Source organism: Copadichromis virginalis, linkage group LG17, assembly GCF_057382275.1.
Source record: "Copadichromis virginalis isolate Kocher_CV1m ecotype Utaka linkage group LG17, C_Virginalis_male_GT1.1, whole genome shotgun sequence".
NCBI lineage: Eukaryota > Metazoa > Chordata > Actinopteri > Cichliformes > Cichlidae > Copadichromis > Copadichromis virginalis.
Window position 1 is genome coordinate 31500240 of NC_140634.1, and position 24429 is coordinate 31524668.

The window sequence follows — 24429 nt, forward strand, 5'->3', positions numbered from 1 at the left end:
ATAAGCTGTAAATAAGAGTTCTCTTAAAAACCCCCACAAAAACTCTGGACCCATTGCTAACACAATTTCCATAGCAGGTAGTGAAAAAGGGAACTTTTGTCATTTGTTTATCAGTTACTTACTTTGGTGTAATACCAATGGCCACGTGGGAGCTATTTATCAGTAGGGAAAACTGTGAAAAAGTAGTAAAAATTCTTAACATTTTCCAAAGCCGTCTAGTAGGCTGGATTGTCTTTGCAGGCCAGGTCAAGCCCCCCAGCCTTATGTTTGACATCCCTGCTGGTTTTAGAGTTTATTTGGTCAGGTGACCATTAAAATTAAGGATAATTTAGACAGTGCTGTGAGGCGTTCTAAGGTAGCTGCTTCTGCTAAGTATCACTGAGAAGTTTTTGCTGAGTCTTTGATTTTTGCCTTTCTGTTGTGGTGCACCCCCTCATCTCAGTATAATGGCCGTGTTTAATTTTACTAATGTGAGCACTACACTTGTATTCATATCAGAGTTGAGGGCTAAATGAAATGTATGACGTAAGACACGAAATATGCTTTTTATAGATATATATAAAAAACAATTTAATGACCGTATAAAACAACAAGACAATAAAGATATTGATATATGATACTGTTACTGGTGATTATACTTACGTTCAGGACAAAGTGGATTAAAAGAGGTACTTTCATGACTGACACGGGATAACATAAAAAGGCCTGAACCATCATTTCAGAATAAAAAATGAAGTGCAGTGGTCATACACAAGACTTATATTCACCAAAGTTTTTTCATAGGATATATTATGTTTTCCCCACTTCAACATATTTTTTTATATACAAAACTTGTTGATTATTCTCCTTACTAGAACCCCCACCTCACAAAATAAACACATGTAAAGTTTAATGGGGACAATCTCCTGCACATTTATGCCGTGCAACATTGTGAGCTCTTTAACAGAGGTGACAAAAGCATTATACCAACACTGCATATCTGCATTTTGCAATATTGGTGATTATTAAATGTGTGCGAAAGCTGTGCACACCCATGTGGAGGAAGGTGGACAGAGTGAGATGCTAAAGTGAGAACTGCTCTAGTCTGATATACCCAAAACAAGCAAAAAGAATAGCATAACTAAAAAAAATGCTTAAGATTAATGTATCCTTTGGTATGACTTGAAAGGTCATCTCTGTAACAGCCAAGAAAAATATGTGAAAGAGCTGAAAGAAGGGAAAAAAAACTAAACGATTCACAGTTGAAAGCACTGATTTGACGTCCTTACCTGCCTTTCCCCCCTTTTTGAATAAATCCGGTTGCAAAAGTCAATGCATAAAACATACAGCATGGCAATTAATTTAAAAAAAAAAAATCACCAATGTGCTAAATGTTACATTTTTCTTGATTTTAGTATTTGTGTTTTGGTCTTTAACGTCAAGACGGATTTGTGGTTTTTTGTAATTAAAAAAAAAGATTACAATTCACATTTCTTGAGCCAAAAGTTCATATTCGGCATTCTGCTGCAGCCTTTTCCACCTGTGCTGTTATCTTTATATTTAAAGGGTCAGCTAAATTTATTTCACCAGAAAAACAAGACTCTTAAAGTGCGTTTTCACCACCAAACACATCAAGGCAGTCCAGGGCAAGAAAATAGTGGTTAGGGAAGACTACACATCAGTGGTTTTTCTGGTTTTTCCGTTCGCCGTCCTGCAGTTCCTCAAGGATGGTGTTTCCTGTCAGACAGTTCATGCTTTATTAACTTGGTAATCATAATATTATTGTAGGGTCTACATTACAAGATAAAGCCCCTTGAGGTGACTGTTGTTGTGATTTGGTGCTGTATAAATAAAACTGAATTGAATACAGAGAAAAAGAACACTCTTCTTGTGACACACTTAAAAGGTTCTGCTTTCGTGTCCCATCCGTTTTCATCCACCTCCAAGTCCTTCTTTTGTAAATGCTCAGCTTTCAGTTTCAGTTTCAGTTGCCTTTAAACGTTTGGACACCAGCTTCAGGTTGGTCTCGTGGAGGATCACCTGGGTCAGGTATTTTTCCCGTTTGATTTGTTCTTTAACAGCATACGGGACGTCGGGGATTATGTAGGCCAGGATGAACTTGGTAAAATAAACAATGTGCTGCGAACACACACACACACAAAAAAAAGAAGTGAACACTTCCATTGGCATGTTCTTAAATTATCCTTTTCTGACGTGATCGGTTTCTATTTATTTAGTTTCTACTCACCTCCACAACAATTATAAAAGCCATTTTGGCAGCGATCACATGCCAGTAGAACATGTTGTATTCGTACTGTCTTTGGTGCCCGGGGGGAAACCGATAATCTCGATACCTGTAAGAGAAAAGTTTTCAGTAGTTTTCTTCAAACCCGCACTGATTTGCCATACATTTGTTTCTGTATTTCTCAGCTTTAATCTTTTTTTTATGACTGCAGAATATAATTTGTCTGTGCTTGATTATATGAGTATAAGTCAGGCCACAGCTGCTCTTCACCCTTCTCCACTCTTTGGTTCGAGCTCAACAGTTTTTCAGTCGTTTCTGGAATGTTTTGAAGCTCATTTGTGTTCACACGCTACTAAAGCCCGTCTCGTCAACCTCCAGCATTACTCGGTCCATTCCTCGACTCTGATCTGGACTCTGTCTTTGCCCTGCTGAAACCAAGCCCTGCCCCCATGCCTAATACCAAAATAGCTTTGGTCTGCATTCCTCTCTTGTCCTTAGTCTGTACTCCCTCCCTCAGCTTAGTCATTCTCCTTGCATTTTTCAAGGCTACAGATAAAACTTCTTTTCAGTAAATCTTATAACTGTGATTAAATCAGGTTGTCTTGCACATACTTGCAGGGACTGTTTGCTATTTACTTGCACTTAAACAAACACATATGCGTGTATAGGTTTCTGCATGTTCATGCATATATGATCTAACTAAGGTTAAATAAAAACTCACAGTCAACTCACTTAATTGGAACCTTTTTTTCCCCAAGTTACATACATTCAAATACGCTCACTGGCCACTTCATTAAGTACATATTTTTCAACTCCTAATTAAGGTAAATATCTTATCAGCCAATAACCTGGCAGTAACTTACTGTATTTAGGCATATACACAATATCAAAACGCCCTGCTGAAGTTCAAAGTGAACATCAGGATGGAGAAGAAAGGTAATTTAAGTGGCTTGGAGTGTAATAAGGTTTTTGGTGCCCAATGGGATGATCAGAAACTGCTGATCTACTGGGATTTCCCCACACAACCATTTCTAGCTAGTTTAGAAGATGGTGTGAAGAAAATAAAATATCCAGTGAGCTGGAGGTCTCTGGGGAAAAAACACCTTTGATGTCAGAGGTGACGAGTCAGACTGCTTTAGAGTGCACAAACTCACGAGACTGGAAAAACATTTCCTGGTCTGATGAGTCTCCATTTGGAGGGTACGATTAGAACTGAGCGTAAACAACATGAAGGTATTGCTCCATCCTGCCTTTAAATCAGTTTAGGGTGCTGGTGGTGTAATGATGTGGGAAATATCTTTTTGGGACACTGAGCATCATTTAAATGTTACATCTTACCCAAATATTGTTGCTGTGGTCTTTTCTCATCATAACTAACCATGTCACAAAGCTCAAGCAATCTCAAGCCTAAAAATGACAATACATTCACTGTACTTAAATGGCCTCCACAGTTACCAGATCTAAATCCTATAATGCACCTTCATAGTGGAGTTGATCAAATCTGCTGTGTGATGTTCTTATGTCCAAATGGACTAACAAACAAAAGGTTTAAGCCCTTGTCCTTCCAGTCCACCTCGCACTATCTAGAAAGTGTGGAAGCTAATTTTAAATGAAAATGATGATTCAGTCTTTGTACCTGCAAGTGGTTAGGTTGGGAGGCGTGTGGATATATTCATCATCAACTGGGGGAAAATCGTTGGTACTGAATACCGACAGCGAGCTGTTGATGTAGCCCTTCATGGTGTTTTCAGTATTATTGCCGTAGGGGTACACTGAGAAAGACCAGTAGTAGACCAGCCGTGGGATCATGTCCGACGTGAAAGCAATGATCATGGCCTGTTGAAACAGACAAACATCAGGGCACAAAGTTAATGCAGAAAAAGCACAAAACTGGTTGTAAAAGTTAAAATGTGAGACTTTTCTTTTTGCACAACATTTTCTTGTATTTTTGACAAACATATAGTCATTTTGGGCTGCAGATAATAACTGTGGTACAGTTATAGTAGTTAACTAAACTGAAGGGCTGAGATTGTAATCGCCTGTAAAATGAGTTAAAAAAACTAGCGTTTGGGTGTAATTATCAGCTTACATTTGTTACCACAGCCAGGATAGTGATGCCTTGAAGAATGGGCTGCCAGGCTCCTATGTGCTGTGCCTTCTCTGGCACATCACGGCGAAACTGAGTGGTGATTTTCCAAGCATCAACCCGAATTTCTATTATATTGTTGAGCAGAGCCAGGGCCGGAGCCAGAGGGAAGGAGGCCACAAACAGGGTCACAAAGCCAAATTGGATGGCTGTAAGGAACAAGAGGTTTCCCAGTGCACCAGGTATTAATAAAATAATCAATTATTCTGTATATTCAGGTTCTGTTATCAACAACAGCAGCTGCAAATATAACAGACAAAGTGCCAATAATGTATTGCCATCTCACCCATCTCAAGGTATTCATAGAACAGTCCTAGTTTTGAGCTGGGTTGAAGCTGGTAGTCCTGCTCCCAGCGAGGAATCACTTTCTCCGATGTCACATGGACGCAGTGGCGATAAATTAAATTCTTCAACCACCTTGAAAGGATGGAAGAGATGGCGTAAAGTAACAGTAAGTAAGTATCGTTGCCTATTTATCTAGTCGATTTGAACACTGTTGTAAGCGACATATCGTGTTTACTGAGCTAAATCTTTCTGTGAAGTCACGACCTTTGAAAAGACATCCCTTTGTCTAAATTGAAAGAGATGCTCATGCAATTAGCAATTTTCTGTTCATTAGAGGTTTGGCAGCTGTCCAAATGGTTGACTTTTTAGTTCAAGCTTAAAATACGCAACAGATAAAAATGTAGTTGACGTATAGACCACATCAGCTCAAATGGACTGGATTTAATTGAAAAGTTCGTAGAATTGTTGAGGAAAAAGTGGGTCCATTCACTTTTCAAGCAAATGTATGTATACAGTAAAAGGACAGCTTTTTAAAAGATGGCTAGTTAGCATTCAACCTCATCTCAACAAAAACAGGTCCTAGATTCCGAGTCCTTACGGTATCAAGACCTCCTGGATGTTGTTCCAGATGGCTTTTCCACCCATGATGATTGCCAGCTGAGTCGTCAGCTCAATCAAACAACCACCCGGATCACACTGCAAATCAAAGACACACATTGACAGCCATGGATATCTAGCTATTTACTTGGCTATGTAAACACTTTATGGACTAATAGTACCTCCTCATTTCTGTATTTTCCCAAAAGATAAACAGGCTTTCCTGGATGGCCAACTGCTTTCCCCTTTGCAAAGGCGATGTAGAAACATGAGGAGTAATAGTTGACAAATTGAAAGAGGAACATCTTCAGAGTCAAGCTGTTCTCATAGTCCGTCTTGGTTCGTGGAAGCTCTGTTATTGTGTCGGATATGAAAAGACTGTGGATTAGGTTATTTTCCATTGAGGAAAGACAGTACAGTTGGATGTTTAACTCACCGAAGTCTGTGATCCAGATGGCGACCCGCTCATATAGAATATTGAGGATCATGATTACAACAAAGCTAATCAGTGATGCTGTGACAGAAGTGGCCATCTGAGGTGTCACATACTCCTTTATTGGCTCAGCAATTGTCAAGTTTGTATTCCGCAGTTCACGAGAAAACGTAAAGAAGACAGCCAGGCGGTATACAGTGATGGCCACAACAGATGCCAGGATCAACATTATCTAAAGGACAAAATCAGTAAAATAAATAAATAAATAAATAAATAAATAAATAAATAAATAAATAAATAAATAAACAAAACAAAACAAAATTATTACAAATTCTTTCTGACAGTCAAGAGATGTGGGGAAAGACAGCTGGAATAGCAGGATGCTTGAAAACATGTGGAGTCAAAGAGGAAACTGTTCCATGTACCCTAGCTACTTTTATAGATCAATACTTCCTGCTCAATATTACATTGGTTAAAATGGACATTTTATTTTAAAGCAAAATTTGTTTTTTTGTGAACTGAAACCATAATATATAAATAATAGTATATAATTATTGTAAAAAGGAAGTAGTAAGTGAAATAGTTCCGTACATATCTTGCTGCAGCAAGAGTCCTGACAGGGACTAGAAAGAGAGAGCAGATTTCTCCTGTTTTGGCTTCCCTTCATTGGCTTCCTGTTAAATCCAGAATTGAATTCAAAATCTTGCTCCTCACATACAAGGTGTTAAATAATCAGGCCCCATCTTATCTTAATGACCTTGTAGTACCATATCACCCTATTAGAGCACTTCACTCTCACACTGCAGGCTTATTTGTTGTTCCTAGAGTATTTAAAAGTAGAATGGGAGGCAGAGCCTTCAGTTTTCAGGCCCCTCTTCTGTGGAAGCAGCTTCTAGTTTGGATTCGGGAGACAGACACTATCTCTACCTTTAATATTAGGCTTAAAACTTTCCTCTTTGCTAAAGCATATAGTTGGGGCTGGACCAGGTGACCCTGAATCCTCCCTTAGTTATGCTGCAATAGACATAGGCTGCCGGGGATTCCAATGATGCATTGAGTTTTTCCTTTCCAGTCACCTTTCTCACTCACTATGTATTAACAGACCTCTCTGCATTGAATCATATCTGTTATTAACCTCTGTCTCTCTTCCACAGCATGTCTTTATCCTGTTTTCCTTCTCTCACCCCAACCGGTCGCAGCAGATGGCCCCGCCCCTCCCTGAGCCTGGTTCTGCCGGAGGTTTCTTCCTGTTAAAAGTTTTTCCTTCCCACTGTCGCCAAAGTGCTTGGTCATAGGGGGTCATATGATTGTTGGGTTTTCTCTGAATCTATTATTGTACGATCTACTGTACAATATAAAGCGTCTTGAGGCGACTGTTGTTGTGATTTGGTGCTATATAAATACAATTGAATTGAATTGAATATCAGAACAAAATTAATTGGCTTGTAGAACAAACTTTCACTACAATAATTAATTTTTTTCTTTGTGACTTTATTAGTGTCTCACAGCACTGTGGAAGAATTTTGGCCTGCTCTTCTTTACAACATTGCTTCATTTCATTGAGATATGTGGACATTTGCTTGTTTACAGTTCTGTTCAACTCCCACCACCGCATTTCAATGAGGTCTGGGACATTGTGACACCTTGATTCTTTGGTCCTGTGGTTGCAAAACAAGCCCAAACCATCACCCATCCACCGCCATGCTTCACAGTTGGTATGGGGTGTTTGTGTTGAGATGCTGTGTTTGGTTTTCTCCAAACAATTATCTTGTGGATAATAGCCAAACAGCTCCACTGTAGTCTCATCTTTACAAAAGGGATCGTTACAGAAATCATGTGGTTTGTTCAGATATCAACTTTGCAAACCTAAGCTGTGCTGCCATGTTCTTCTTAGGAAGAAGATACTTTCTCCAGGCAACCTTCCCAAACAAGCCATACTCTTTTGTCTTTTCTTTGGCTTTTACTTTTATAGTAGTGCTCTCACTTGCTAATGAGCAGTTAATAGTGCATTTGACTAGCAGCACCTGGCTATATATTTAACCTCTTAATTCCTATAGAAACAATAAGGTTGTACATAGTTTTTCAAATACTGTTTCTTTGTTTGGCTTACTTTCTGTTAAATAAATAATAATCATTTTAAGGCCTCCTAAGGATTAGACGTTTTTCTTTCCATGCTGTTATGTAAAATAATAAAATTAAAAGAAGGGTATACCTTAAAAGGAGTTTATATATTGTTCTCACTATTCCTGTTGTGTATTTCTTCTTCTTTGTATAAAAAAAAAAGTAGACACAAAAAAGACATTTAATTCATGACTCACCCAGAAAATGACTGTTGTCATTCCTATCGACACACGGACACATCGTCCACAGGCTGTGTATGGCACCTTTTCCTTCACCTAAATAGCAGACATAAATAAAATGAAATTATGAACCTCAGCAACAATATTTGAAGAGGTGAAACTCACTGATGCATTGTAAATGGAGAAAATCAAAACTCAAGCTGAGATTAGCTGGAGAAAAAGTATGTGGGATTTACCCCTGTAATGGGGTTTTTCCTCTCATAGATACATTTGGCTTCATATTCTGGGCGAGGTGGCTCTTCCTGTTCCAGGAACTCCACAGTGTCCCACTCGTACTCCAGCTCTGCCTGGTAGCGCTTCCAGAACTCTAGGAACAAAGTCACTGCACAAAGCGAAACAAACACAGGAAACAACAAGCCAGGCAGTTATAAGAGAAGGAAGCGCAATATAAATAGGGTGTTCTATTAATAATACCAAAGATGATGCAAAAGCAAAGATAATAACAGAAGATAAAATCTGGTAGAAACTGTATCAAACTTACCCCAGACTGACATGAAAACTGCAAACACTAACGTCCCAAAGTTATCAAATATGCAAAGATTCTTAAAAAAGAGAGAAAGAGATAAAATTTCAATGGCAGCTGCAGCTGTGTCACAAAGTAAAACAGCAGCCACACATTTCACTATGCAAATCTGGCAACAGTGCTACCTACTGTGAGGTGAGCGCTGTGCTGCAAAGTATACTGAGCAACATTAAAGACAGGAAAAGATGCATTCAAATACAATAAAACAGAACTCACTTTCGAAGTGTTACAGGTGCTGTTTAATGTCCAGTATTGGCACGTGTCACACTGTGGACACATGACTATTTTTCCCCCAATATCAGGGTCGCACACTTCTTTGCTGCAGCATTTCAAAGACACAAGACAGACCATTAAAGAGCATTTTTTTAAACATTTAAAATCATTAAAGAGAAATAAATTGTTTGTAGTACCTCCAGGTGCTGGTGTCCCGGGTATAGTACCCGTAGATGAAACAGCCGATCCCAACAACAGCAGCCCAAGTGAGCATTCTCGTGTAGAAACCCAACCAGGCAAAGTAGATGCCAATCTTCTCCCCGTAGTAGTTCCTGTCAATAAAAATAATTAGAGTTATTAATAATTACTACTAATTTTTCTTGAACAAACAGAGAAGACAATTTTTTATGCACAGAAAAAAGATTTACCGTATGAGGTCCAGCGGTTGGATCTTGTAGAAGCTTTTGGGATGAGCCCATTCTTCATAGAGCAGGTATCTTTCATTGGGACACTCTGGTTCTTGGGACTTGACATTGAACCGACACTGACATGACGAGCAGTGAAGCCATTAACATAACATAGTACAGCTTGGCTAAACAAGACAATACGCAGTATGCAAAATAAAGCAGAAAATATTGTGGCTTACATCGTGGATGGGATAGGCCGCTTTGTAAACTCCACTGTCCAGCAGTTTGGTGATGCCAAACTTCTTTATGTTGCCTCGTATGTCATAGGGGGCTCGGCTCAGGATGTAATACGCCTAAGAAAAGAGAAAGAGTCAAAAAGTTATCATTCTACTATTTTATAATACATTGATTTTTTTCTTCATAGACAAAACCATCTCTGTCAATCTAAAAGGAGCTCTTGACTTTTTCAAATCAAATAAAAAACTATAAGATAATTATATAATTTCTAACAACGGATATTTGTTATTTTATTTAAATGGGTGTCTCAAGTGTTCTAGGTTTGGAATCATCACTTTGGAAAAATAAACTAATGAGGAAATTGTCCAATTGCATGCAGTTCTTTCCGTACTGCAGTTGGGGAAAAAACTGGATTCGACAGAGCACCCTGCGTCTCTGACCTCTTTGCATTTAATCATTAGTTATTGTATATCTCTGGCTCTCTTCCACAGTGTGTGTCTTTTGTCTTTTTTGCCTCCTCTAACCCCCAACCAGCAGATGACTCCTCCTGCTTGAGCCTGGAGGTTTCTTCCTGTTAAAAGGGAGTTTTTCATTCCCACTGTCGTCAAGTGCTTGCTCAAAGGAGGTCATCTGATTGTTGGGGTTTCTCTGTATTATTGTAGGGTCTTTACCTTACAATATAAAGTTCCCTGAGGCAACTGCTGTTGTGATTTGGTGCAATATAAATTCAGTTTAACCAGAGCAGATCACCTTCCTCCACCTCTACTCCAACATCCTCCTCTGTCACACAAACCCTCTGCATGTCCTTCTTCTCTATGGTCTTGCTCTTTTCCTCCTGCCTCCCAGCTCCATCTTCAACTTTGAACAATGTGTCCACTATCCCTCCAAATGCAGAAACCACCTTCCTCTCTAGTTTTGTCTCCAAACTGTTCAAACTGTTGTCTATTTGACATACTCATTTCTAATCCTGACCATTCTGGTCACTCCAATGAAAATCTGAACATCTTTAACTCTGTTACCTCCAGCTCCACCCCCTGTATTTTTGGAAGTGCCATAATCTTCAAACCATACATCATATCATCTTGTAAATCTTCCTTTTCACTCTTGCTGCTGTGCTTCTATCACAAATCACCCCTGACACTCTTCTTCACTTGCCTTGTGCACTGCCTGTTGCCTTGGATGCTTGAACCCAGGTATTTAAATCCATGTACATTTAATATCTGCACTCTTTAAACTTTAACATTTCCACCCGTCTCTTTCTCAGTCGCACATGCATTCAGTCTTGGCTCTACTGATCCCATGTATCCGGTGCATACCTCCACCTCTCCAGAGTCTCTTACGCCTGTTTCCTTACATACCACTTCAAAATAAATTGTTATGACAGCAAACCATTACTAAATCATTCACCTAGGAGCATAAAAGTTTTTGTTCTTGGTCCAAACTTGTATTTTCCAGTCCTGCTAACTTTTTCTCCACTATTTTAATGTGCGATTTGTGAAAGTATACGTAATATGTTGTACATAAGACTTAAACCACAAATTCATGGAAAAAGTTAAGTTAAGTTTTAAGATGACTATTATTTCAAATCAAGTTCCTTTAAAATGAAGGCATTTTAAGGTTGTCTGTGAACCCTGACTTTAGTGATTTTAACATGAAATCCATAAATCCATTGACATATTTATGTGTAGGGAGAGTTGCAGGCAGCCTGAACTTATGGCAGCTACATGGAACAACCTACCATCCTGCTCCTCATCGATGGAGTGAAGAAGAGATCTTTGTCCTTGATACAGAAGAGATCTTGTCGATCCTTCTCAAAGGGGGCGGTGAAGAACTCGGACTCCTTACTGATCAGTTTCTCATCGGGATAGAAGTGCTTGGTGATGCAGGAGAAAAAGCGCAACGGGGAGGGGCGGGCCGGCATGTCGTTGGGCTGTATGGGAAGCTTGATATGCAGGACCTCGGCATAGGTGCACAGCACATCCCATGGCATGTGAACTTTCAAAAACATGAGTTTTTCATCTAAAACCTGCAAACAAAGAGAGAATTCAGTTAAAGTAAGAGATACGGGGACAGAAACAGTAACCTCCAGGCAAGAACATCCACTTACAGACTGTGTGGCCTCCAACTCCATGCCCATCTTCATCAGGCTGGCCTCAAAGTATTCTCGCCGTCTCTAAAGAATAAGACAATAAAAAAATAAATATCAAATGCAAATTAATCGCTGGATACAGCAGATACTTTCATGGCCCCTTTAGTTGACTGATTTATGTATTTATTATTCAAAAAGATGTACTAAAAACTCGATATAATACTGTAATACTGCATCATGTTGCTCTCCTGGTGCAGGAACTGCGCTCTGTCTTCGGTGTATTCATTTGGTGAATAATTTGGTATCGCTAAATTGTCACATTCAGCACCTCATGGACACTTTCAAGGAACTGTTAATGAAGCAAAGCTAAAAATAGCTTCAGTCTTTATTACTGCTAACTTTGTTAGCAGAAAGATTACTCATTGAGAAACAGGAAATACCACAATTGCATGCGATGTATATAGACAATCATAATAATTCCATTTAACCAACAGCATGTCAAAGAACCACACCTTCCCAGCAGTCAGAGCAGAATAAAGTTAAGCAACCTGTGTTTGACCAAAGTTATGCTCTGGAACAACAAAGTTAATCGAGTGACTTTTAGAGACTCTCCGCTTGCTGGATTTCTTATGAATATAATGTTTCCTCAGTTCTAACAGACTTAGGAAATTTCATTTCCTGTCATGTGCTAAACAAGGGATCAAAATAGGGAAGATATCAAGATATGCTACAGATTCCAAACAGGAAAGCTCCCAGTAAGCTGCTACAGAGCTAAAGGGATGACTAGACAAATGTTAAAGGGAGACAATAAATGCAAGGAGTAATGAAGCAAGTGGAAACAAGGGAAGTAGAACTAAACATAAAGTGCAAGTGGCAAGACTATCAAAAGGAAAGAGGAAGCAACTAAACACAGAGACAATGACCCTGACATCTGAACCTGACACAGAAAGGAAAGGCTAAAAAAAACCCTCGAGACCAAACCAAACAACCTAAAGCAGAATAGTAACTGAAATCAGCATTAACGGAAACACAGAACTCAAGATATTCAGGAACGAGTCAATCAAGAATGAACAGTCAAACTAAGAAACAAACGTAACATTAACGAATAGAGAGGAAATCTCTAGTCCGCAAACTGAGTCCAAAGCCCAGGACTGTGATACTTCCAGTAACTTTATAGGCAAATCTTTTCCAAGGAACTCAGTAAAACTGGCTGATCGGCTTTTACGGACTTGGAGCTGGGTTGCAGCTGTCTACACCCACTGCCTGTATTTATTCACAGCTCTCATCTCAATCAAGTGGAAAACATGTGGCACTTCTTTTCTAACAACAACATATTCATTTCCAAGCATTATATTATATACAAACCTGACTGTAAACCTGTTGTGAAAGAGGACAAACAAGCCTGGATATGCCAGTTCATCCTTCAGTCTAATACTAATAACAGAAACCAGACCAGGAAGAGTTGGTCTTCTTTCTTTCTATTTTTCCTTCTCTTCAGTTACAAACCAACTGACTTTGTTTTGTGGCGGTTTAACATTTTTGCACCACAAAATCTAAAAACATAAATTAAAAATTACTCATGGCCAAACAGATCTGTTCTGATGATGAACTTTGAGCATCTAATTGAAAAAATGATGCTCTTCATTAGCTCTCTCAAGGAATATAGCCAGGAGCACCTCACAGTCAGAATCTAATGCTTCATATCCTGGATAAATAATATTTACAGACAGAGGGGAATAATGTGAAGCCACAGACTGACAGACTAATCCAAGTGCAAACAAAAACTCCATTTACAAATAAGAAACAGACTCTGCCATTTGTATGAGTAATAAATCAAACACTGAGAAAATTTTGGCTATATACATTCGCCTGCATGCACTCTGTGTATACGTTATGATGTTAGATTATTCTATTAGAAGAATGTTGTTATATAACTCATTAGGACACATAAAATGCAGTCAGATCTTAAAGTCAAAACGAAGGCATTCAGATAAAACCCATTGGGAATCGAACCAGAGAGTCACTGGTGAAAAGAATAGACGCTCAGAGATCAAATGTCAATACTAACACTCTAAATCTAACATCATAACTACTCTCCATGGATTCTGAATGCTGGCATAGCAGGCTGTTTGCAGTCCCCGAGCCTTTAACACCACTGATCACACCGGTCTTATATGACAGGTTGTTGAACTAGGTTGGCATCACTTTTCTTAAATGGTTTTCATTATATTCTGATAGCTAAAAATCATTAATAGCTAAATATTCTCACTAGAAGCGCTTTGGTCCAACTCTCCAACTATCTGCTACTCTCCTGGCCATCTACTTAAGAGCTTTAAAGGCATCTCATATGTTACTATGTTGACGATGACAACCTTAACATTACCATTAACAGTTGGATATCTTTAAATGTCCTCCATTGCAATTCTTTTTCACCCGGACAGCTTCTTGAAGGTCAGTAATCACACTGACATAACAGCTAGGCTTGCCCGCACTCACACTTTCTTGCTTCCCTTCACCAGCTTCCAGTGAAATTTAAAATTGATTTTATCATTTTACTAATGAGATATAAAGACCCGTATATCCAGGCTCCCACATACATACCAGAAACCACCGTGTTTTACAAAGAACTATGCAAATTAAGCTTTTTATTACTATAATGTCATCTCTCTGCTATGCACAATTTACTCCACTTTGCACCGTTTGCAGTACACCCAGTACCTTTGGATTTAATGGCATGGTGCGTTTTACTAAAATGCTCAATAAGGTTAAAAGAAAAACAAGCTTACCTTGCGTCTCTGGAACACATGCCTCTTCTCATATTCCTTTTTGTCCTCATCTTCATACGCCAGGACAAAGTCAATCCTCCTAACACCATCATTGAAGAACAGGGAGTCTGGTTTGTCATTAAACCCTACCTGAGGGGAAAAACAAGGCTCACTGGGTAAATCTACAGGATGAAACTCATACTCCTCTTCCTCCATAACGTCATACTTGTTGAACATAATCACAAGTAAATGTCCAGCTTGGAGACAGTCGCAGCAGAAACAATGTTAACGCTGACCTGGACCTGCCTATTCAACGTGTAACGTAGGTCAACAAACACTGTAACGCCCTGCTCTCCTCTCCCTCCCCCTCTCTCACCACACAGTCCGACCCACTAAGTTTCAGTAAAGCTCATAATATTATGTTAGGGGTTTAATGTTACTTCATTGTCTGTTGACTCACCTCTTGTGCTTTAATTACGTTTCCTCCTTCTTTGATAGAGTGATAAGTTGGTAAAAACTCCTCTGGGTATACTGCAAAAAAAAAGAAAGAAAGAAAGAAGAAGAAGATTGCATATATAAATAGGAATGCAAATGCAACAATGAACAAAGAACAGACATGCAGTTTTGGACAGAGGTTTGCATAAACTTATCATGGGCATGAATATCAGGGAATTTGGGGCTTTTAATGATTTCTTTGGCTTGTTCTTTCTCCAGAGTGGAATGATGATACAGCATTCATCTTTAAAAACAAGAGTGTGGTGCACAAGTTTGAGTTTCTTTTGGATTTTCTCACAGAGTAAAAATTATATATACAGACTCAAATATTCAGATACTCAAATTAGAGCAGGGCAATATGGCCAAAAATATTTATCACGATATACATTTGAAAATTTGCGATAACGATATAACTGACAATATAATTGACACTAGACAAAATACTTTACAACTCCACAACTTTATTAGTGGAAAAAAAACCCATCAATGTATTTTCACTTAAACAAGCAGCTGTTTTTTATGTGCATTAAAGTTATATAAAAATGTAACAGTGCAAATTCCTTGCTGTCAGTTTAACCAAAATGCATTTCCAGTGGAAATTGGCCGACATATCCTCAGCATAACCATGTATAAGATCCACAAAACTTAGAAAGAGGTTATACACACACAATATGGTAATATTATGTTGAAGCACAGTACGTATCACTCCGAGAGGCTCCTGCCTACGATAGCCGTAATGCTCCGACAATCCATCAAGCGGTGCGGCTTCGTAGCTTAGCAAAGTCGTACTAAAACGTCTGACAGATTTTCGAGCGCTGTGTACCACATAAAATCGTTTCGAGGTCAGTAAACACAACCAGAATTCATACATAAGGCACACGGGATTATAAGGGGCACTGTCGATTTTAAGAAAAAATCAAAGGATGTATTTTAAGTGTGTCGTATTTTCCAAAAAACACGGTAATAACGACGGCCCGCTAGCATGCGCTACCAAAAATAGTGCTTTGTTGTGTATCTGATGGACGAAAGATAAACCAGTTCCACACCACTAAAGTTGCAGCATTTTTACAAACCAGTTCTGGTTCATCCGTTTCATTCAGTGATCCGCTTTCACTCTTCTCATTTCCCGTCGCCGGCACGCTTTTTCCTCCATGTGCATATGAAAACAAAGGCACTGCGCATGCGTGTTTTACCCATATTCTATCGCGATATTTCATTTTCTTATCATTGCCCAACATTATACCAGTATTACCGTGAATGGTATGATATGGCCCAGCCCTAACTCAAATATATAAATGCGCTTCAATCTTTTAATAACTTGGCAGAGGTTATGTGATTGTGATTGACTAGAACTGGTAAATGGACTGGTTGGGTGAATGAGGATTCACCATTCATATAAGCACTTTTAACAGTGGTTAATTGCTTTCTGTTTAACATTCACACTCCGATGGATGCATCATTGAGCAACTTGGGGTTAGTATCTTGCCCAAGGATATTTTGCACATAGACTGAAGCGCCAACCGATTAGTGGATGACCTCCTCTACCTCCTGAGCTACAGCCACCCCAAAATGGTAGTTTCTCTTTGCTAGCACAGAAATAATTTGTTTTTGTCAGCAATCTTGGACCAATACTTAAAACAAAATTGAAGGAACTCTGAAAATCTAAGTGTCAGTCCTGGGTCAGTGACCCAGTGTTTTGAATTTAGTTTTTTCATTTTTGTTTTCATCGTGGTTCATGACTATTAGGGGTTTGGTTTCTGTTTTGTATTTCTAGATCTTTAGTTCTCCTGGCTTTGTGATTTCTAGTTCTTCGGTTTAATTCTGCCCTCATGTTTATTCTCTTGTTCCCCTGTCGGTCGTGTCTCATGTCATTCCTGTCCCTGTACTCCGTGTTCCCTCTGTTCAGTATCAAGTCTGTGTCTCTCTGTGCCTGTCCTGGTCCCACGTCTCCTGTCTGGTCATCTCTGTCCTTATGTTCCCTCTGTACCGTATCAGTATTATCGTAGTGTTAAGCTTGTGTCTCTGAGTCCGTGTCTGTGCGTACATGGTGTATTTCCTGTTTTATTTTGATAGTCTGTCTCCTATGCCAGGGTATCTAGTTTTGCGTTCCCTCGTCTCATTATGTCTGATTTGTCCCAGCTGTGTTTCTTCCTGTTTCCAAATCCTCACTTCCTGCTGTGTTTTCAACCCTCATTTTCCTGTAAATTTCCTCACTCTTAGTTCTGGTTTGTTTCCTCAGGTTTTCTAGTTTTAGGTTTCAGTGCCCAGTTTAGTGTCTAGTCCCGTATTGGTGATTTGAGTTTGTTTGGTGATGTTATTTCTATGAAGAATTTTCCCAGCAATAAACCTGCACTCTGAGTTTAACTCGCTAGTCTTGACACTAAGGAGGAAAACTGTCATTGTCACTAACTGTCACAACTTTGGAAAGACATTTCTAATTAATTGCAGATTCCAAGATCGTGCAAATGCTCCCTTCATTTCCCCAGATTTGAAGGATAGGTCGGGTGTATACTTCGTGGCCCAACCTATCCCAGAATTCATAGCGCGGCCCTGCTCAGTTTCCAACAATGGCGGAAGCTAGTTAGTTTTAATATTACTCTTATTATTCTTTCTGGGTCACAAAATAAACGTTTAACATATTTTCAGGCGAGAATGTAGCTGTGTGAACTTCAAATATTTGCTCAGTTTATCAAGACACCGCATATTTTCAAAAGCGCTCCGATGTTTTCGGAGGCGTTTGTTACTCACCAGCTTGATAGCTAGCCGGGGCTTAAGGCTCACTAGAGCCGGTGAGAACACCGGACTCCCGGTGTTGTGCCAAAAAGTGATTTCCAATGTTTCCGTGTGTTTTTTATGTGTAATATTGTTATGTATGTTGCTAAATAAACTTCGGTGAACAGGTATTACAAAGGGGTTATATATAAAATTAAAAATTACCTGTTTCTCAAGTATCTTTGTAACTGTGTTATTATACTTACATTATAATCAACCACCTTCCTTTTGTCCACTTAAAATATCTTAACAAAACAATTTTTGCATTTGTTGCAATTTCAACTGTCCTCTTGGCCAGATTACTCTTAAAAGAGACATTTTTAAAGTAAACAAGAATTTTTTTTTTAACTGCATAAATAAAGGATACATAAAAGTCACTGCCAAAAACTGATTGCAGCTTCTACCTTGTTACAGGAATGGTAAATGGCCTGTATTTGTATAGTGCTTTACTTAGTCCCTAAGGACCCCAAAGCGCTTTACACTACATTCAGTCATTCACCCATTCACACACTGGTGATGGCAAGCTACATTGTAGCCACAGCCGCCCTGGGGCGCACTGACAGAGGCGAGGCTGCCGGACACTGGCGCCACCGGGCCCTCTGACCAGCACCAGTAGGCAACTGGTGAAGTGTCTTGCCCAAGGACACAACGACTGAGACTGTCGGAGCCGGGGCTCGAACCGGCAACCTTCCGATTACAAGACGAACTGCCAACTCTTGAGCCACCAAATGTTGTTTGTTGCTCAAGGTGACTTGATATAATTCATGAGGGATATATTTGAAATATGTTTCACCAACAAGTTTTTGGCAAATACCGGAAATCAGTTTTTGGCACAACATCAGCAAATCGCTTTCAAACCCACGGCCGTCTTTCGCTACTCAGGTTAAACATATATAAGTCAGTTACATAACTTAATGTTATTGTTTGGCTTTTTTCAGTATATTATTTGTTCAAAGCAGACAACTGATTATCAGAAGTGTGAGATGCTCGAGAATATACTCCGGTGTCCTGTTATATTTTAGATAGCAAGGAGCAGACGGCTGAGTTTATTAAACTCATTAAAATGTAATAAACTATCATCTTGTCTTTATTTTTAGTTAGCACATACCTTAAACACTTAAAGCTGTAAGCTAATGATAGTTATATAAGAGCAGATGCATGCTAGTGCAATAAGCTGTACGTTGTACGTCCAGTGGATGCATGATCTGATTAGTCGACTAATCGCAAAAATAATTGGTGACAAGTCGACTATGAAAATAATCGTTTGTGGCAGCCCTAGTTAGGATTTTCAGGAGAACATACAAACCAAGGCTAAACACTGCTTTGAACTGGAAACTGCTGGAACACCACAGTAGAGTCTGTTTTGCATTGCCGTTGACTGAGAGGAGGTGCAAGGTCAACTGAAATTTGCACCTGCCCACATAAACCAGATTACGCCTGGCGAAAGGTTTTATGGTCTGAAGGGGAAAAGTTGTATAGCCATGACAGCAATGACAAGAGGTGTGCTTGGAAGAGTAAAGGTGAGGCTGTCAAACCCAAGAACACTGAACACGCTCTGGGGGCTGTTATGCTGCCAGCGGTACTGGTGCATTACAAAAAGTGGATGGAACAATGAAAAAGGAGGACTAGCCCCAAATTCTTTAACTTTACCTCAAATCTGTGGCTGAATTATTGAAACAATTGGGTGTTATATGTGTGTAATTTTCACCATGTGTAACCAGTTCTTGTTTATTTTAAAGCCATTAAATATGCATGCTGTAAAATCATTCCAGCCAGATAATTCACTGAAAGCCTGAAATTATCCATGTCCAGCCAAACATCCAAATGTCCATGATTAAGTGACTGCAGACTAAGTACTGCAGAAGATGCATTACTAGCAGATTATATAGATTTTATATTCTAGCTTTTTTTCCAGAAAAGATTTGTACAGAGAATGTATGGACTTCTGTTGCATTTATAGCACAGAATTTATGCTGCTACTATTTCTCTTTTAGTCTTTTAGTTGCAGTTTGACCTGCATCTCATGTTTGTCCTAATACATATCTTTGTCAGCCACAACAGAGAGGATGAGTGTGTCTGTACGCCTGCTGGGGCATGCACATAAAAACAGACACGGGTGTTCATATGTCTGTGAGGAGATTTTGATTTAATTGGAGTTCCACAAGATAAAATCATGGGAGGGCGCAGCTGTGAAGGCAATGACAGATATGGACTGAAAGCACGGTTACAACGCTGTTCTTTTACAGCGTTGTCATATGGTCATAAACCTGTTATGAAAGGGCTGATGCTCATATACAACTTTAGCAGAATAGCGCTTTATGATTTACAGTTCAGAATGGTCCTCATATATCTCTATATCCGAACTCTCTGTCACTCCAGTGTCTGAAACAGGCCATTTTGGGTCTCGTCCCTTTAAGTTATCTTTGACCAACAGGTGGGTGGGGACAGCCATGACTAAGTGAGGGGATTCCCCTTAAAGTAGAATTAAACAAACATAAAAAACAGAATAAAAGTGTGTGCCCTAAGCTTTTGACTCATAAGGACTGGATGCACATTATCTGACCTTATTTTGTGAGACTTTTGGCCATGTTTAATGTAACTATCTCTCATACTACAGCAAAAATGTGCCAGAGAATAAGGAAAAGCATGTGTGCCCTTTAAACTAAATGTGTCTAAAATATCAGTTTAGCCCATAAACTACAGTAGGTAAATTATGCTCTCTAATAGGTGTACATATATGTTTATGCATATACTACTGATTATAACAGTTCTGTATAGTTAAGTACAGTACAGTAACTTATAGTTACACTGAGTTAAGGTCCTACAGTACAAATGGTTTAGTCACCTAAGGTAAACAAAGCAAAAGGTAAGATCCCATATATTATATTAAGAAGGTATCTACTTATAGGAGCTTATTGTTGATGGAAATATGCATCAGTAGGCTGAAAGAGCAGTTATTCTTGAACGTTTTTTCTGGCATTCCCCACTTTAGAGCCCAGAAACAGCTCACATACTCCACCCAACCACTTTTTCAGATGCTGTAGAAAACAACTGAAGTTCATTTTCAATTAAATCAGTGAACTCTTGTTTGTTTTGCCTACAAAATGACTCAACTGGAGCTTCATTCCCTATTCCATTCCAGCTTTTTATTCCCCACCAGTCTACAGCATTCTTAAGGACTACTGACCCGCTTTTCTTTAACCTTTGTTTTCCACTGAGTTATAGCTAATGCTCTAGCTCTGCAGTGCTCACTGAAGCACCACAGACTGCTTTTCACTTCCTTTAACATCACACTCTCTCGCTGATTTATTGCTTGCACAAAACGTCCTACTCACCACAATTGTTCTATGAATCCCCTGATACAAAATAGAAATTCCGCTGCTCAACATACATACTTTCCCACCACAGACTATGTCAAAACAAGAAAATACATAATAAAAATAACACTGCAGCCTCTCCCATTTGCCTCATAAATCTTTTGTCCCTTATTTCAAAAAAACAGATGACCTAAAAATCGAATATGGGAAGTCTTGCAGTGTTTCCATATAAAGTGGAAAAGAAAACTAACTGGAGACAGATGTTGTTTTCATAACACAGGCCATAGTAACATGCTTAGGGAGCGTGAGGAAAAAACACTGCTCTTAAAATCAACAATTTCTCCTTTGAAAGTCTTCAAGCAGGCTCACGGTCTGACTTCTATACTGCAGTCATCCCACAAAGTGCAGTGACATAACATACAGCCCGGGTTTTAAGCAGTTCAGACAGACACACATTCATCTGAAATCGTCAGTCTCCGAACACAAACGCTGTTACAGAACCTCTGCAACCATAACTGATTCAGAAAGTGTGAGTCATTTGAAAAGCATGCAACTGAAATCTTTTATTTTGTCAGAAACCACTAACCCAGTCGCAGGCTACTTCCTTCCTTAGAGTACATCCGACACATCAATGTACAAAAAAGAAAAAAGAAAAAAAAGGCACATGTAACAATGAGAGGAAAATGGATTATTCCTTAAAAGAAAAAAAAACAGCTTTTGAAGCATTGTGGTGCCTAGGTATGTGACCTTAAGGCGTACATAATAATAATTTTGAATGGTAAAAATGGTAAATGGCCTGTATTTGTATAGCGCTTTACTAGTCCCTAAGGACCCCAAAGCGCTTCACACATCCAGTCACCCACCCATTCACACACTGGTGATGGCAAGCTACATTGTAGCCACAGCCACCCTGGGGCGCACTGACAGAGGCGAGGCCGAAGATGGTTTAAAAAAAAAGGTATCTTACGAAACGGCAGGAGTTGCTTTTCTGCTCGATCTCAGGGGACGTTTCACAACAGATAAGAATCGAGCACCAGCTCTATTGCAAGTCAGGACACAAATATGGCTGTATAGTTTCATGAAAACCAATAAATAATTATTGGTTTTCATGAAAAGTGCTTAAACCTGATTTTCTCATCTTCGTTCGTAAAATGGGTACATCCGGTGCACCTTCAGCAACTGTGCCTGTATTGAGATCAAGCATCATGCTTACTCAAGCATAAAAAAGAAAGCTGGGTAAGAAGCCAAAGTGACTGACACCACCTCAACCACAGCCAGTGTGACCGTTTTACATTTGACGTTCATTAAGACTACTTTGTTGGTGAATGCACTGACCACCACAGTCCTGTAAAATGATTGTAATGAAACGAACCCTCCATTAGACTAGAGTGCCTTTACAGTGAGATGCTCTTCATGATCTATTTTATGATCTTATCTTATGATCTATTATCTAAGACATCAGTGAACAAAGGGAGAGAGAAAAAACATGTCATCGATAGGCCTGCGTCACTTTAGATGAGACAGGTATGATATAGATTTCATAGAAACACTGCAGCAGAATCTACTCTGGGTACAGAGATGAAGACGAGCCCAGGACACATTCTGTTCAGCAGCGGAGTTATGGTTTCGGTTTGCAGATTCAGGAATGTGAAAAAACCCGAACAACAAAAGCTCGCTGAGAGGTGTTTCTGTGTGGTAGCAAGGTAGATCTAGGAATACCGAGAAACTATAGTCATTTGTAATCTTGGGTTCTTGGAGATGTCCGAAGCTGTATTGTGCACCACACCTCCACTGGTGCTCAATTGTCTCTCTGCACATGCCCATTCCTGATCAATCTGTAACACTGCACACCGTCATCTATCCTTGAGCAACACTGTATTTGCGCCATACTGGGACTACATATTATAGAGTAAAAAGTAAATATCTTAACTATACCGGAGTGCAGAATACATAAGAGAAAGGGGACTTTGTTTAAAGGAGTTACAATAGTAATAATTTCTCCACTACAGAGTAGCAAAAGATGAGTTCCCGGAGATAACGTGGCCTAAGAATATCGACAGCTGTCTCGATAAGGACCCACAGCATCACGAGGATAAAACCCAGACCGAGTCCGCGCTCCGGAATAGCATGCAGACAACTGTTGCAAAAGACCATGTTCTCTCACCAACTTCCTCTTCTATCATGCCCAGCTCTATATCCCCCAGATCCTCCATGTCGGACTCCATCTCGAGGATGTCGTGGTCGCTCATAGTCCTGCCGACAGCTCCAGTGTCATCACTTCCCAAACAAAAAGTTAAAAACAAAACAAAACTACACACCCGGAAACCAACAAGCGTGCCGATTCTCACTTTGATTTCAAGGCACAGCCTCCGCGCATTCTTGCTTCAGTTCACAGCGTTGGTTCAGTGCGCGTAAAGTTTTCATGCAGTGACTTGTACGAGTGTGAAACGGGTGGGGCTGGAGGGGGGCGGGGGAGGAGGAGGAGGAGGAGGAGAGTGTTCAAATAAAAGTTGGTTATCTGACGCTGTGTAGCTTTCTTCTGGTTTGTACCCATCAACATTTTCATAATTAATAATTCTGCGCATGGACCTCAGCTCTCCAGGCCTTGACCAGATACTTGTTGATATAATTCACATTCAATTTAAGAGAAAATCTTCTATCAGTTACACAACTTTCTATAAAAAAAAGTCTCCAGTGTTGTTTTCCCCTCTAATGAAACTTTTTATTAGCAACTACAGTAAACAATGTCAGCAACTAATACAGGGACAGGGGAGTAAATATGTAATGTAATCTTTTATCATAATGCTCTGTTTCCTTTTTAAATGCTATAAACTGTTTGGAGTGACTGCATTTGGGTTTGCGGATATGATACAGCGCTGCGAAGAAGTAATTCCAGAGAATCTCAACGTGATTTAAGTCCAGATTTTGATCAGATCACTTCAAAACACTTTATTTAACCTATTTATTTAACCTATTTAACCTACATAACCCAGGTGTCTTCTGGCAAATGTGGGACAAGCCTCTGTGGTTTTATTCTTGGAACTCTTCCATGGATGCCATTCCTTCCCAGCCTCTTTCTAATTGTTGAATCATGAACTCTGACCTTAACTGAGGCGAGTGAGGCCTGCAGTTCTCTTGATGACGATTTTTGTTTTCCTTTTTTTTGTCTTTAAGCCAGTTTGCCAAAAAAAAAAAAAAAAGAGAGAGATTGCCAATATTTATATGGGCTTTTTTTGCCCATCCCCAGTGGCTCCCTGTGGCTTTGACTAAAACAAAAACAAAAACCCCTAGATATTATACTTAAAAATAAAAATAATAGTATTTACTTTACATTTTTTAAAGACATTAAGCTGCTATATGTTTTGTTTATTTATTAAAGTATCATACTTCTAATTTCTTTGCACAAATACAAGTTGGATTGAAAGTGTGCCCTTAGATTTTTAGGTGGGCTCTTGAAACAGGGGGCTCCAGGTAGGTGGTGGTGCATATGGTACTAAGGTGTCAGAGATGTAGCTGGGAGGAAAGGCCTTAAAAGTGTCATGTTTCGGCCGTGTGGCAGGCAGGAT

The 24429-nt window shown here is 39.4% G+C and overlaps 1 protein-coding gene across 1 annotated transcript; it reads right to left on the bottom strand.

Annotated features, from left to right (window-relative positions):
• Positions 1-530: 530 nt before the first annotated feature.
• Positions 531-23300, bottom strand: ano6 (anoctamin 6). Its single transcript, XM_085436085.1, has 20 exons — positions 23028-23300; positions 14740-14810; positions 14301-14429; positions 11533-11598; positions 11164-11451; positions 9428-9541; positions 9210-9325; positions 8979-9113; positions 8785-8887; positions 8527-8587; positions 8222-8367; positions 8004-8081; positions 5689-5917; positions 5435-5604; positions 5254-5351; positions 4657-4787; positions 4314-4519; positions 3861-4060; positions 2228-2333; positions 531-2118 (listed from the first exon to the last, which is right to left on the bottom strand). The coding sequence occupies exons 1-20, from the start codon at positions 23110-23112 to the stop codon at positions 1945-1947; spliced, it is 2706 nt and encodes a 901-aa protein (XP_085292211.1). The 5' UTR covers positions 23113-23300; the 3' UTR covers positions 531-1944.
• Positions 23301-24429: the final 1129 nt, after the last annotated feature.

Excerpts from the sequence above, each read along its gene's own strand:
- ano6 (XM_085436085.1), bottom strand. The coding sequence starts at position 23,112 with ATGAGCGACCACGACATCCTCGAGATGGAGTCCGACATGGAGGATCTG. Across the intron at positions 5,352-5,434 it reads GAAAATACAGAAATGAGGAG|TGTGATCCGGGTGGTTGTTT; the intron begins GTACTATTAGTC and ends TTTGATTTGCAG. Across the intron at positions 2,334-3,860 it reads CCCAACCTAACCACTTGCAG|GTATCGAGATTATCGGTTTC; the intron begins GTACAAAGACTG and ends TTTCTCTTACAG.